Source organism: Pseudonaja textilis, chromosome 1 (assembly GCF_049901715.1).
Source record: "Pseudonaja textilis isolate UNSWEBS1 chromosome 1, rPseTex1.2, whole genome shotgun sequence".
NCBI classification, from domain to species: domain Eukaryota; kingdom Metazoa; phylum Chordata; class Lepidosauria; order Squamata; family Elapidae; genus Pseudonaja; species Pseudonaja textilis.
This window is the reverse complement of record NC_141990.1, coordinates 96,447,155-96,463,598: the sequence shown is the minus strand read 5'-3', so window position 1 is coordinate 96,463,598 and position 16,444 is coordinate 96,447,155. Positions and strand designations below refer to the sequence as shown.

At 37.5% G+C, this 16,444-nt stretch overlaps 1 protein-coding gene across 1 annotated transcript in view; it reads left to right on the top strand.

The window, feature by feature from the left end:
* Positions 1 to 6,738, top strand: part of RFX6 (regulatory factor X6) — a 42,046-nt gene extending 35,308 nt beyond the window's left edge. Inside the window, exons 16-19 of the mRNA XM_087919489.1 lie at positions 1,936 to 2,145; positions 2,643 to 3,158; positions 4,115 to 4,327; positions 5,859 to 6,738. Of these exons, the coding sequence (XP_087775615.1) occupies positions 1,936 to 2,145; positions 2,643 to 3,158; positions 4,115 to 4,327; positions 5,859 to 6,034 (1,115 nt within the window). The 3' untranslated portion in view covers positions 6,035 to 6,738. The remainder of the gene's footprint in view (positions 1 to 1,935; positions 2,146 to 2,642; positions 3,159 to 4,114; positions 4,328 to 5,858) is intronic.
* Positions 6,739 to 16,444: the final 9,706 nt, after the last annotated feature.

The window sequence follows — 16,444 nt, the reverse complement described above, 5'->3', positions numbered from 1 at the left end:
GCATCTCTCCTTTGGCTCCACTACTATGGGATAAAATATGGGATGAAAAGATTACTATCATTTTACACTATGATTTCAACTATGCAAAGAATTGGACACTAGATGCATCTCGGCATAACTGTGAGTTACCTTGAGGATACCTAACATAATCCAATAAAAGAAATTTTGTATGGAAGAATTTGTAGAGTTATCTATCTGTCTTTGTATTCAGCAATTGAATCAAAGGACAGAATAATTTGGATACACTTACATGTTGGTCTAATAGAGGAATAACTGTCTCATACATAACGCTGTTATGCTTGTTTCTTTAAATATCTAGATAATTCATTGTAAAGCATGTGAACATTTAATAATATTCAAAATATTTCTTACAAACCAAATTTCACTAAATTCAATGGCAGGCCCTGTTGAATCAATATTTTTGGATTATACTATTATTATTTAATTATAATTAAAATGTTAAAATCCAAATTATCTATACTCCAATGTATTTATCCTCTTCAATAAATCACTACAAAAGTTTTTATTATTCCTTCAAATGAAGTTTTGACTTTGCTTCATGCAAGGGAAGAAAATGTATTTTCATATAATAAGAAAATGCTTTCAAATTCTGTATGTTTTAGTATTCAGCTCAAGCTATTACATATATAATAGGCCAGAATCATTAATGTGATTGAAACTAATAAATGTCCAATGCAGATTGTTGAAGAAAAATACTTAAAAAGAACAGAACAGAACAGAATAACAGAGTTGGAAGGAGTCTTGGAAGTCTTCTAGTTCCCCATGTCAGACAAATGGTTGTCCAACCTCTTTTTAAAACCTTTAGAAATAAAAGTAGTTTATTCTTTTATGTTTCAAAGGATTTTTAAAAACTTTCTTAAAAAGAAATCGTATTTTCTAATAGCTAGAAGTTCAATCTGTAATACATTCTGTCCTTTGTGCTAAAAGGTAAAGATAAAGGTTCCCCTCATACATATGTGCTAGTCCTTTCCAGCTCATCTCCATTACAAAGCTGAAGAGCCAGCACTGTCCGAGGATGTCTCATGGTGGTCATGTGGCCAGCATGACTAAATGCTGAAGGTTCATGGAACGTTCTTACCTTCCCACCAAAGTGGTCCCTATTTTTCTACTTGCATTTTTACATGCTTTCGAACTGCTAGGTTGGCAGAAATTGGGACAAGTAATGGGAGCTCACTCCATTATGCAGTGCTAGGGATTCGAACTGCCGAATTGCCGACCTTTCTGATCGACAAGCTTAGTATCTTAGCCTCTGAGCCACCATGTCCCTCACATCTGTGCTAATCATCTTTTAAATGGCATCTTCATTATAACCTTTGTTATTGCAATGTTTAATCATGTACAGCACCTTAATAATTTACACTGTTTAACAGATCTCTTGTCATGGTAAGTACTAGGTCTCATTCCTAAACTGACCTGAATGCATTTCTATTCTATATGGTTTATGAATATTTCTTTAGGTGAAAGTCACTGTCACTACTTTCTAAATTACAACAGAAGTAGTATGGTACAGTCTCCTAAAATAGCCTTCACTAAATTAATGATGCCCAGGATACCAGATATCAGCTTCCATCCTTTGCAACCCAAGATATCTGGAGGGCTTTAGGGCTAAGGAAGACTGCTCAACCCATCCAGGGATGACGCCAAATATCTTATCTGCCTGTGTGGGTGTCCATTATTTAAGCAAGAGAAAGTAAAGGATGAAACCTGTGTGACAACGTCGCCATGCAAATTGCTGCAACTTACATCCTTTGTGAAATATGTCAAGATGCAAGAATGCAACGGCAGCGTTTATACTGTGATCACCATGCACAAACCATCCTTTGGGCATGGTATGCAGCAGATGTAGAAGATGGGTTTCTGCCTTGTTTCCTGGTCTATGTTTCATACTACCAAACCTTTTGTCATTTTCTCCAGATGCCAGTAAAGCCACCTTTACAGCATCCCCCAGTTCTTGTTTCCTAGCAAACCGCAACAAGGCTGCTCCAATTGCTAGTGATGCCTCAGTGAAAAACGAATGCCTGATGGAGAAAACCTATTTCTCTTTATCATCCGGTCATCATAGTAGCATATCGTCCGGTGCAAATCCCTGCCCTGCAGGAGACAGTGAGAATGTGCAACCCACAGGTAGGAAACAAAGGAGATGCTTGCTTTTGATCAGTTCTTTTTAAGTTGCCAAAAGATGTCACAGAAGAAGCACACTTGAATACCCATAACTATTGCTTATTGCAGAGGTGGTATTCAGCAGGTTCTGATCAGTTCTGGAGAACCAGTAGCAGAAATTTTGAGTAGTTCAGAGAACCGGCAAATACCACCTCTGACTGGCCCTGCTCCCATCTATTCTCTGCCTCTCAAGTCCCAGCTGATCGGCTGGGTTTTCTTTTGTTGCCCTGCACAGGACAACAGGGCTGGAAAGCAGGTTAGTGGGATGGGGAGGGAATGGGATTTTGGAGTTACCTTCCCTCAGGAGTGGGGTGGGAATGGAGATTTTATAGTATCCTTCCCCTGCCACACCCACCAAGCCCAGCAAACCACACCCACAGAACTGGTAGTAAAAAAAAATTGAATCCCACCATTGGCTTGTTGCCTGGTTGTAGAAAAAAAAATCTTGCTTGTTTTCCCAGGTCAGACCGACCTCTCTCAGAGCACTGCCCATCTTATCACTCCACCCATTTCTCCTGCCATGGTCAGCCGAGGAAGTGTCATCAACCAGGGACCGATGGCTGCCAGACCATCCAGTGTAGGTTCATCATTATCTGCACACTCGCACTGCTCTTCTTACTCTGAATACCTCTACCCGACGGTGCCACAAATGAACCAGAACATCTATGGAGCCAGTGCCACTTATCCAGCCATGTTCAGGGCCCAGACTCATCCACCTTCGGGGTCCTGTCCCCAGAGGGCAGAATCTAACTTTTGTCCAGCAGCCAATGAGCAGCAACGTTTCTCCCGGGACTTCTTCAATAGCAGTTGTGCTGTGTCTTCATATAGTACCCATTCCCTTCCTCTCTATGGATCCTCTTCAGCTGCACAGGACACACATTGTATGCAATTTGTGAACAATGGGAGTTGCAGTTTTATGAACAACAACACCACAAGCTCTTGTCAAGGATCATCATATTCCACAGCTGCTTCTAACGGTATTAATCCTTATCAGAATTTCATTGTCTTTGATCTATAGTTTAGTCTAGTTTCCTTGTAGTCCTTGGAGTAGTTCACATGTGGATTTTAACTTTGTGTAAGAATGTGCAGATATATTTAAAGTCACCCATTTAGTGAACAATTAATACAGAGATATGATAAAAGTTGAGAAAAGAATAAGAGTTAATGGATCCATTTCATGGGTATATGTGAAAATCTAACCAACAGATACATATTCAGGTAATTCTGCAGGAGGCTGCAACAGCCACAACTATGAAAATAAGTCTCCATCAGTCAGCACCATGACAGTGTCAAAATGTTGCTGAATGAGTAGATATTAAACAAGGATTACCTGTGCTAGAACAGGGCTGTCAAACTCCTGGCCCGCGGGCCAGATGTGTCCATGCACTGGCCATGACCAGGCCCGGTTTAGCAAAAGGGGGGAAAGTCCTGTGGATTAAAAACTGGATTTTGTTAGCCATTACTTTAATATTTAAGGTTTAAATGGTTGCCAAATATCTCCTGACTGATACAATGAATGATGTAATTAAAATCTTTCCAAAAGGATACATCATGGCAATTCCTTTCTGCTAGAAAGTCTATTTATCTATATTCTGTAAAAATCCTTTTATTCTAATATCAAAATATAAGAATATTATATATTTAATATATATTATATTTATATAATATACCTTATCTATAAATTAAGAAATGTAAGTATTATATAAATATAAGAATGATTACATCTTTATCTGAAGAGCATCTTTGTCCCATATTTATAACAATACAAGGGCACATACACTGCAACATGAAAGTTCAACTTTATTTTTTAAAATTATTAAACTAATTCATTAGCTTTATTTTAAAAAAACTAAGATTTACAGTGTATGTGCTTATACAATATTGTCTGTTGTTCGAGATGTTTACTCACTGATTGTCAACCTCCTGTTAACAGGGTTCTATGGAAATAATGCAAACTATTCAGACTCCCACAGATTTGAGTCATTGGTAGATCAGCACGTTTCTGTCATCAGCAGCGTAAGCAGCATTCGCCCATTGCCTCCGTACAGTGACATTCATGATTCACTCTGCATCCTAGAGGATACAGGAAGGAAACAGGCAGCATCTTATTATCCAGATGCCTCAATCGCTGGTCAGAACTCTATAAGTAAGTAAAACTAAAAAAGCGTTGGTGTGGCATGAATTCAATCTTTTGAATTCATGCCTAGAATAAATGTGAAAGGGAGGAATGGTGCAGTGGCCTAAAGGTGGAACTCTCACTTCACAATCAAGAGGTGTGAGTTCGATCCCAGGTAGAGGCAGATATTTCTCTCTCTGGGCACACTGAGAATATATTTGCTGAAAAAAAACCTCTGCATTGGTGACAGGAAGGGCATCCAGACAGTAAACACTCAGCTCCATTCAGTTGCTCAGCAAGGGATTATGAGGTCGTTAAAAGAGGATGATGAATATGAAAGGGAGAAGAACTGTGTTGGTTAACCAAGCTCACAATCTCCATACGGTAGTCAAAGTTACCTAATAATTCCTTAACTATTAAACTGAAGAATAAAAATGCTAAGGATATCCAGATTTAATTAGTATTGAAACAGAAGAATAAATTATGCTGCAGATTGGTATTGGTGGGATATACAATAAGGTAAAGATAAAAGTTCCCCTCACGCATAAGTGCTAGTCATTTCTGGCTCTAGGGGGTGGTGCTCATCTTCATTACAAAGCGGAAGAGCCAGTGCTCTCCTTCCCTCCAAAGTGGTCCCTATTTTTCTACTTGCATTTTTACATGCTTTCAAACTGCTAGGTTGACAGGATATTATAATAAAAGTTTGCAAATCTGCTTAAAAGCCCCCTTAAAAAAAATATTCAATAAGATATATTTGTTCTGTTTTAATCAAGTCCCTTTGCTATGTTAAATCTTCTCTATGCTTCACCCAATAGAAGACTTTAGCGACCTAAAGAATTTCTAAAGCCAAAACAGAGTTTAGTGGTGGCTGCAGAACAAAGAAACGATACTTTAATACACAGACTCACACCAGCAAAGTTAGTGACATATAAGGATGACCCTTTTGCTTATGTGTCCTCCCTGAGATCATTACATAAACACGTATTCCTGTTTCAAACACGACTTGGGAATTATTAAAACTGTTACAGGTAGTCCTCAACTTACAGCAGTTCATTTAGTGACCATTCAAAGTTACAACGGCATTGGAAAAAAGGGACTTATGGCTGTTTTTCACAGTTACAACCTTTGTAGCATCCCCATGATCATGTGTATCAAAATTCAGACGCTTGGCCATTGACTCAGACTTATGACCATTGCATTGTGTCCCAAGGTCAAGTGAACACCTTTTGCAATCTTTTGAGAAGCAAGGTCAACGGGGAAACCAGATTCACTTAACTGTGGCTAGCAAGGTTGTAAAATGGAGCAAAACTCACTTAACCAATGTCTCACTTAACAGAAATTTTGGGCTCAATAATGGTTGTAAGTTGTGGACTCTCTGTATTAGATTACCTTTCCCAATTCAGTGCATAATTAATGTAAATCTTGACATACCAGGCTTTAAGAAACAAAATCCAGATTGGAGGATGATCTTGCTAGACATATTTAAAGCTCTGGAATCTTTTCCTTTTTATTTCTTTTTTAGAAGCACCACAAAGAATAACTCTTGTCATTTTCTTTGTAGCTTCAGAAATGCTGCCTGCTCTGCCTACAAGTTCCTCTCAATGCATGTATGGCCATTCTCGACAGTGCCCTTCTCAGGAACCAATGGACTCTTCTGGACAAGCTAACAATGAGATGGTGTCATCCTTACCACCGATTAATATTGTCTTCATGGGAACTGCTGCTGGAGGCACCTGATTTTTAGTTCTCACTGACTTCCTCCACTTAACAACTTTTTCCATCAGTTGTTTTTCATCCAAATTTCATCCAATTTTACAAATTTGTTTTTGAAGAGCATCCAGAAAGATTTTACAGTTAAATAATATTGAGCTATTTCTGAATCCGAGTGCAAATTGTTTCTTGTATATAAATGAGAATATACTTGCAAAGTGGTTTTGGGGAGTCTCTTCTTCTTGCTGACTGGGTTTAAATGCACATCTAGAGAATGTTCATATTTCCTCTTTCCTCTCATTGCAATTTAAAACAATCATTAAACAGTGTTTTATCCTTCCAGCGAAATCAATAATTCCTCTTTCTCTCATCCCCATTTTGCTGTCTTTTCTCTTTGATACACAATATATATTCTGGAAACTCTTTGGATGGCACAGGTGCACCTGATGGTGGTATCTACTCCAGACTTAGAAACATAAGATGCACTTTCATGATACATTTGATAAACTTTTCCCAGTCCAGCACCCTCCTGACGGACAGGAATATAAAATCAATTTTAGATGGACAGGGATATTAAACAACTTTAACCTGCCTGGCAAGGATTTAGGAAGTTGTTTGGGAGATTTTGAAGCCACCAAACTAAGACATCCTATTTTAAATCATTTCAAAATACTAAGACAAAGCATATTTTATGATTTTTGTTCCCAAGCAACAACCGTTGCCTTTCTTCCCATGCAGTGGTGGGATTCAAAAGTTCTGTGGGTGTGGCTTGGAGGGCACGGTTTGGTGGGCATGACGGGAAGGATACTGCAAAATCCCATTCCCTCCCCACCCCACTAACCTGCTTTCCAGTTCTGTTTTCCTGTGCAGAACAACAAACGAAGACCCAGCCGATCAGCTGGGACTTGGGAGGCAGAGAATAGATGGGGGCGGGGCCAGTCAGAGGTAGTGTTTGCCGGTTCTACAAACTACTCAAAATTTCCACTACCGGTTCTCCAGAACTGGTCAGAACCTGCTGAATACCCCACCCCGTCTTTTCCCATCCTATCAGTTAGGCCTGAATTACCTTGTTTCATCAGTTCTCCCCATGTCATGCCTTAAGGAAAGGGCAGTGGTGAACCACTTCCAAAAAATTATTGCTAAGAAAACTATCGTAATAATTAATTACAAATAGGCAAAATAGTAATAACCATGATGGTGATGTATGGTGATGATGTGATGATGTAAGGATCCTGGGTAACTACCTATGTGTACTTTATTTTGTGTTACATGATTTTAATATTTTGTAATCTATGGTTGTTATGGACATGGCAACTGTAGTTCTCCCAATCTGCTGATTTTTAGAACTTTCCTTGTTAGACAGATCTTCTAATCAAAATATGTGTGGTTCACTGTGATTTCATGATTTCATTTTATTGTTATCCCACATTTTGCCCCTTTTCACTTCCTCTCTTAGTCAGGATGATTCACTTCCTCTCTTGGCCAGGATACCTTAGTCAAAAAGATTCAAAACAGATTGAATTTCTCTCTGGATACTTCATCAGGCATTGCTTTGAATGGACTTTGCAGTAGAAGATACAGTTTTGATATCAATAGCTCTCCTCTATTATTTACCCCACAGTCTTATTGTTGTAAAGACACAGAATATTTTTAAAAGTGTCAACATATTGGTGTAGGAGCTTCATTAATTTGACATTAGTAGTACAAGCTACTCTTACCTAACAGTAGAACCTAAGTTTTTACAATAAAGTCATCTTATTATTACTTAACACACAGCAAAATTATTGTTATGAATATTTACCTGAGTAAATTTGACAATGAAATTCAATTTTCAATTTGAACTTTTGTTTCTGTCTATATAAAATAATTTTATGGCAGAATTTAGGAGTTTCTCAGATTTCTATGGAGGGTTAGGATTTTTCTACTATTTCTAAGCATTCTTCAAGAAGATTGTACGCCAATAGACTTGCATTGCTGTGGATATTGTTCTACAGAATATTCAATGGCAAGTTGTCTTTTTTTCTTTTTTCAAAATTTAAAACTTCATGAATCTTATTTGCTTTACCACTCAATCCATATTCCCCAACCTCTGAATAAGTAAAATGAATATACTTGTGCATTGTTTTTTAAAAGCCATTTCTCTCTATTTATTAAAAGCAGTACTCTTTTGTCTTGTATATACTTTCAATTTTGTAAAATCAAAGAAGCACTAGTTAATAGACATATATTCGTTTTTATTTATTTGAGTTGTAACAGAATTTGCAATTCTGTTTGCCAGGTTGTCAAATCTATGTGTTCTACCTCCTACGTAAATGTTTACAAGGCCAGTTTTTCAAACCCCCAAAACGAAATTTATATTGTCTAATCTTATGATTAAAAATCTCATTTCAAGTATTAATTGAGTCACAACCTCATTTGTCCTTTTGCCATTCTCTAATTGGTTCAGCCTTTTTTTCACGTGCTAAAGAAAATACCAACTTTGCATACTGAGCTTGCTTGTAATTGTGGTACATTTACCACACCTTAGAAATTGCAAAATTGCAAAGATGCACAAACGATATTAAGAACACGTTTATGCTCATTCTGAGCTGTATATTAATACATTTCAGTTTCCACAATGTTTCATTTCATGTTTTTCACAGCCATTTCAGTTTTCCACAGCCTGATATGAGATAAGGTATTTACTAGTTATCAAATATACAAGTGACACAACAATGGTTAAATCTCAGAAGAAGCCTAGAGCAGAATATAGTTATTTGGATTAAAATATAGACACTAGGATATATAACATTATGTCACAAACTGTTATATATTAAGCATATAAAATGCCAGGTATTTCACAAATACAGTAGTATTTTAGAATAATCCTGCAAAAGACAACTGAATATAACAAAAAGACTTATTCTACTAAACAAGGAGATCTGCTTCCTGTCCTCTCAACTTAGTTGATTATTACCCTTGATCAAATAAAAGGCCACATGTTCAGACTGCCCTGGTGCTCTGGTTGCTATAGAAAAGACAGATACATAGTTAGATTCTGCTTTTAAAAAGAGATTGATTTGGGGAGCTTTTTTGTATTCATTGTGTGCTGTATATCTTTGCACGAGAACCTCCTCATTGGATCAGAGGGTAAAAAAGAAAAAAAAACACAAAACTCATATGTGCAGAACAGTGGCCAAGCAATTGTATAGAAATAAATACCTATTAAATTGAAATGCAGAACATGCATTGATTCTATTTTATGTTAATATCATTTTCACACCTTCCAACCCAACATAAATTTGGGGGGAAATATATATGTAAGAGCCCTTATCAGTAGAATAACTCTCTGAAAACTGAACTGAACCAAATTTCAGAGGGTTAAGTTGCACAAGATTGAATTTAAAATTAGCTGGTCTAGGTGGGGAATGTACTCTCCCAAAGAGAATCCAGAAAAGAATTCCTCAATGGATTTTTTCTTTTTTAAAAAATATATTCATTTTATTTCTAAAGCCACCCAATCACTAAGCAATTCAAGACGGTGTACAAAAGTGCACTGCCCCATCCAGTAGTGGGATTCAATATTTTTTATTACTGGTTCTGTGGGCATGGCTTGGGGCTGGTGTGGCATGGCTTAAGGGGCATGGCAGTGGAAGGATATTGTAAAATCTCCATTCCTACCCGACTCCAGGGGAAGGTTACTGCAAAATCCCCATTCTCTCCCCGCCCCACTAACCTGCTTTCCAACTCCGTTCTCTTGTGCAGGGCAACAAAAGAAGACCCAGCTGGGACTCGGGAGGCAGAGAATAGATGGGGTAGGGCCAGTCAAAATTCCGCTACTGGTTCTCTGAACTACTCAAAATTTCTGCTGCCAGTTCTCCAGAACTGGTCAGAACCTGCTGAATACAACCTCTGACCAGCATCTTAACCACTATACCAAACTGGTTCTTAATGTGTAGTGATTATAACTTTTGCTTAGCATGTAGAACCCAAAGTTTGCTTCTTTCTCTTTTTTTAACTACTATATTCCTTTTCCTCAGCTATTCACTTTTCCAGAGGCTTTATAAAAATAAATAAATGGATGGATGCACTGTTCTTCATTTCTCCAGTTGACTTTTTCTTTTTTAAAAACAAAACAAAAGCCAAGTCAAAAAATAGTTCAGAGAAAGAAAAATAATAATTTTTAAAAGTTACATTCTGTATGTAAGGCAAATGTTATAATCATTGTACTAATGCAGAATGTTTGTATATGGTTTATTAGGAATGGTGGCCTCTAAGAATATATTGAATATATCTGCCATTAGATATATTTACTTGTAATTAGATAAAGGAATGTTTATGTATGGATTTTAGAAGATCATTTAAAAATAGTCTAACGTCTCAGGCTCAGATGCAATTCTTTCAATCTGTTGGCATACAAGTATGATGCTTGCTCATAAGGCTGGAACATAGAAAGACAGGAAAAAAGACAGCAAAAGCATCATATCTGGGCAAATTTAGAAAAAAACAATGGCCAAACTGCAAAAAGGTTATATAAATGAAACTTACATAAAAGTTCCCTTAATTTCTGCCACCATACTATAAAGCAATGATGAGACTAGAAACTGTAAGTAGCAAATACTATGTATAGTACTGAGCAGTGGTGGCACAATGGTTAGAGTGCAGGACTGCAGGCTACTTCTGCTGACTGCCAGCTGCCAGAAGTTCAGCTGTTCGAATCTCACAGGCTCAAGGTTGACTCAGCCTTCCATCCTTCTAAGGTCGATAAAATGAGGACCCAGATTGTTGGGGGCCATATGCTGATTCTGTAACCACTGTAAAGCACTGTGAAGCGGTATATAAGTCTAGCTATTGCTATAGAAATAGAGTAAAGAGAAACAGGAGGGGTAGCTACAACCAAGACAATAGTTAGAGTTTTAAAAAATTAAGGCCAAAGTAGAAATGTAATTTGAGAAAACATGTCATATTTGACCCTCCCTTGTTTTCATGAAGAAGAAGAAATGGAAGGGAAAAAGAATATTCAGATTTGCAAGATCCTGTTACTGTAATAGTATAATAAAAATAGCTTTAGTATTGGTTCCTTCAGTTTCTACTCTAGTCTACCTTGAAGGACTGACAGCTATGGATGAAGCCTTTCCTTTCCTCAGTGAGGAGCCTGCAACTATCACATGAGGTTCAGTGCAAATGTCATCACAGCTTTGCCCAGCTACACTTCTGCAGCTGAAGGCTTTGTAAGATTTTTCTTGATTCTTCCACTAACTCTCAGTAACTGAAAAAAAAAAAAAGAGCTACCTGCCATTTTCTTCATATCAAATGGAATTTCTCCTGATGTTGAAGAAGGACGGAAAGGCTTGAGCACAAAATAGATTTTTTTGTTCTGATAAAGAATAAACTGCCCAAGACTCTTTTATGAGACTAAGCTATTACAATATCTATGGAGATAATCAAGCCAAAGAGATATCTGCTGTGGAAAAAACAGAAAGACTCCCCCATCCATTCTTTATTTCAATGTTGTCCATCTTAATTTATTAGTAATATTTATCACCCACTCATTCACAATGACTCCGGCTGGGCTCCAACTGCACAAAACCAAGTTCTAAAAGCTCCCATACAAATCTTGAGTTATACATAAACAGCCACTAGAAATCCTCTTCAAATATACGCTTTGTGGGTTTTTTTTTTATACAAACCAAAAATATGAATTTGCTAGCTATTTACCTCCCTTCTCCTTACCGAAATCCAAACCGGCAGCCCCATGGTGGTAAAGGATTAATCAGGAACTGTGGAATTCATTCAAGTGACAAATTGATGGTTAGAAACATCACTCCTCGCCTTTCCTCTAACTGAAAAATATTGTTAGCTTGTCTGCATTTCTGAAGTGGCTAAGAGCATGAAGCAGCCAGGTTATAATCAACTCTGTGTGTCTCCCTGAACAAGCACAACCATCTAGAATGTCTGGTTAATACCCATGTTGTCTGCTCATGAAAATCCTGTCTGTCTTAAACCCCATGTTTTTATCTGATCTTGTCCAAAAGAACTCCTGGACCTCAAAAGTCAAACAAGTGACAGGCGAGGAGATCAAAGCCCAAATCTCTGCATTGTGTATGGCTGCTTGGACATCGGTGGGAAGAACAATTGGGTTATCACCCATGTGCCAGCATCCTTAATCTTATCTGATTTGCCCAGTTTTATCTCTACTAAAGGAGCTATTTTGGTGCCTGAGAGTGGAGCATGATAAAGAAAAAACTTTGCTAGCTGTGCAATCTATATCACCTATGGAGATTCTCCGTCTTACAGGTAGGTCATGGTTGTCACAAAGGTGCTTTTTTCAGAAAGTCCAGTTGCCTTTGAAAAAGTACATTTGGGACAATCTGTATCAGGGCTGTCAAACCCGCAGCCCATAGTCCAGATGCGTCACACCCTGGCCACAGCCACGCCCAGTTTAGCGAAGGGGAAAAAAGTCCCAATACATCACGTGATGCCCCTGTGGTGATGCAAGTCTGACACCCCTGGCCTGTATCATCCTTCCCTCAGGGTATTTTGGGGAGGGGAAAGTATTTAAGGAAAAAGGCAGATCTTTCCATAGCTTCAGTTACATCTGCAGGCAGGCCCTTGTATCTTTTTCCTGAGGTTTAAAAAGAAAGTGATCTTGATGTTTAAAGATCATCTATTTGTACAGTTTTATTTTCTACCTGGATGATGGCAACTTCCAAAGAGACTTGGATCAGAACAACAGACAGAAATGCAACACTAAAGCAGCTCACATCTATGCTCATGATTCTTCCATGAAAATTGGAATCTTTGACAACTGAATTCAGTGTGGGGGGAAAGGACTGGAGGAATCAAACAATTTAAGGCTGGGTTGCCAAAAACACTTCTGCCTTATTCTTCTTTTTTTTTTACTAACAGCTTCCATTCTCTTTGCTGGAAGAATATTTGCTTGTGAAAGTTTCTGAAGGAGAAGAGAATTGGAATGAAAAGTTCACAGGTGAGGGTTGATTTGGTTCTGAGACAGCCAATAGATGTAGATCAAAGTCTTCTCTTCAACTGTATCATTACTTTTTCAGTTGTCCTTGGTCTCTTTTGCTACTCACACTTTCTGTAAAGCTGATAGAAAGAAAAATTAGGAGGAATTCTTTGTATTTTCCCCCGGTTGTGAAGAGTAGACAGCTGGGGGGGGGGAGGGGAGTTTGTTGTAGGGTTGTGGGAAATTGAGTAATTAAAAATAAAAAAGCAGAAGTGGTCACCCATGGCATTCCCAACCATAGAAAGTAAGTTTTAAAAAACTCATTAAGAGAAGTGTGGGAGAAGCTCTTGAGCAATCTGCAACTGAAGTAGAAAAATTAGAGCCTCTTTTTCAGGGGAATAAAACTTTTCAGACATTACAATGGCTGCTTTTAAAAACACACACACACACACACACACACACACACACACACACACACACACACAAAGAGATATATGTATAAATAGGAAGTAATGAGATCAATGGAGAAAAATGCTATCTGAAAAGATAGTCTTTCTGTACAATAACTGAATACAGTCCTCGGAAGGTGTTTTAAGTCAGACATACTTCATTTGTGTTAACTATGAGAACTAGAATCTAAAAGGGATGGTTATCAAAGAGAAATTGGGGAGAAACCATTGATCTTCAGAAAAACTATCTTGGACTAGCTAATGTAAAGTTCTGGTTAAAGATTCCCTGACCATTTGCACTAGCCCGTCTGTTGTTTTTATGCTAAAGGCTTAGGATTGTATTGACTTTGTAATTAAACTATTTTAACTTCAGGATTTTATAATCACCATATTTAAACCATCTGTTATATTCAAGGTGTGCCTTTCTCCTTTCAAAGAATTAAAAAACACTCTTGTAGGACATTTTAAACTGCATTTTTGGATAATTAGATAATACAGAGTTTTTCTTCTTAGGAATACAGAATAATGAGGAGTTATTCCTAATTAGGACAAGAAAGTAGCCCTCATGTAGAACAGGCCTCCTTCAAATTATGATTGAAATGATCAGATGGACTTGCACATGCCATTCAGGTTAAAAAAAGTAATCAAGAATATAATCTGAAGAATTATTTTGGATTTGCCTGCATAATCCCTTTTAGAATACCTTAGCCCAACAAAGAACAGAATTAAACAAAAAAGTATATTTGCATTTTTTTTTAAAAAAAATGCAAGGCTTGATTCAAACTCAAATTATAATTTTGTAGGCTAAGTGAAACTTATTTATATATTTATTTATAACCTTTATTGGAATTGGGCAGCTATAAATTAATATCTCCTTAGTTAGATTGGTCCATGCATTTGGCAGCTCATAAAACCTGGACTGGATCATATAGGACTCCCAGAAGGTCTTGGGAACAATCTTGATAATCTGGTTCCATGATACTGGTGTTTCTTTCTGACTTTGTCCAACTAAATTTCCTCTGCTAGGGGTTCCGCTTTGTATTTAACATTAAATACTTAATCAAAACTCTTTTAGACACCCATATACTACCTTGAATACTTTAACATTTCCAGCAATGTACAATCTGATCACACTGAAGTGTAAGTCACGCTGTAGAAGTAATGTGTCAGTGCTGGAGACTGCACTTCAAAAGCAGAGGGAGGCAACTGAAACTGTTAATACGACAAAACTAGGTTTATTTTAGTTTTAAATCCATGGAAGTGTAATACTAGTATGATTACTCATTTTTAATAGTTTTACCCTCCTGTCACATTAAAAACTATAATTCAGTAGCAACTTTTCAGTGGATTCTGGGAATCATACTGAAATCTTGGGAAGTGACAGGTGGAAAGACAAATTGTGCTTATTTATATTTGATCATGGCTTCAGAAGATGTATCTTTGACCTAATTACACCCCCAAGGCAAAGGCTAATTTATTTTTTATCTTTTGGGGACAAAACAATTAGGACTGGAAAAATTGGGGGTTATTGAACTTCTGCATAAATTCTGGAAAATCAGTGAAGAAAATGGGTGATTTGCTGTCACATTTCAGTAGAGAGTTTGGGGAATGCAAAATGGCTGCTCAGGCTGTATGTGTTTTACACGATGGCAATTTACATAACATTAGAAAATTACACTAGAGTACAATATGTCTTGATGGAGGATTGTTCTGGGTTACATTTAGCCTTGCACGGAAGGAGTTATTGGTACTGTCGTTATAAGCCAACAGATATTTACTTCAAAGTAAACCATGACCTGATTACATTTTTAAACTATTAAAATTGTCTAAATGCGGTGAGACATGACAGTAAAGAGTCCATAACTTTATTTTAAAAGCCTCAGCTTTGCAAAGTTTTCCACTAATGCTGGCAACAGAAATATTGAAGCCTGCAATAAAGCATTATTTTCACAAATGCCTTTTCTTATAGCCAATATGCAGGAGTATATCTGTTTTTAAATTAAACATGTTGGGCTCTTTAATGTTTCCTTTCCTCTCCAAATGTCTTTGTCGAGATGATTGAGAAGAGCTGCTGGGGGAAATGTACTAGCAACAGTAGGATGTGGAGAATTGCTTGGAGGACATTAAGCAGATGTCAATTGGGCCATTATCACTCCCCCTCTTCTTTTTTCTTTTCTTTTTTTTTAAAAAAAGAGAGATATTGCCAGCTGTCCTGTGAACTTTTACATTAGTGCTTTAAATCATCACAGAGCAGAAGCATTAGTTTTCTGTTAAATCTTTATTATCACATTAGATAAAAATTCTTCACTGGTGAGAAAAAAGAGCCAGGTATAAAAATATTCTTTCCAAGACCAATAATATTGTTCTGAAACTAGTTTGTGATGAGATCTACTGTCTAAAGTTCCATAAAGGAATTAAAACAATACAGCTTATTCCAAATCGACTCCTTCTATTGCCCTTTTGGGACAATTAATGTAAAGAGGTGTCCTGTCTCCTGAAACCTAGCTCAAGAAGCCCCTCTCTTTTCTATTTCCTGGCTAGTCTTCTGAACAAAATTGTTTTTAGTTCCCAACTTTAGACTGCTGTCAATAACTAGTTGATGATTTCTCATATATGAAAGACAGCGAGTGTCAGCTCTGCCATCTTTGGCTTGGTGCCTTGCTGGCATCCTCCCATCAGCTTTAGTGGGGAGGGGGGGAGCTAGTGAGCAATAAATATGTATGGGGCATGGGTGGGAAACAGGGAGGGGGGGTGACAGCTTGACAGATACATGAGACTTAAGAAACCAGCCTGTGACAGTCTTCAAGGCCATGAAGCCTGAGAATGAAAGCTTGAGAAGCTTGAAAGTGGATTCCTCCAAACATCATACAGCTCACCATTGGCTGAAAACAAACTGATCAAGGGGAGATGGTATGAAGCTGGCAGGAATAGCGAACACCCAAGAAGATAGGCTCAAGATCCAGATGGATCTTGACAGACTAGAACACTGGGCCATATCTAACAAAATGAAATTCAATGCAGAGAAAAGTAAAGTCCTACACT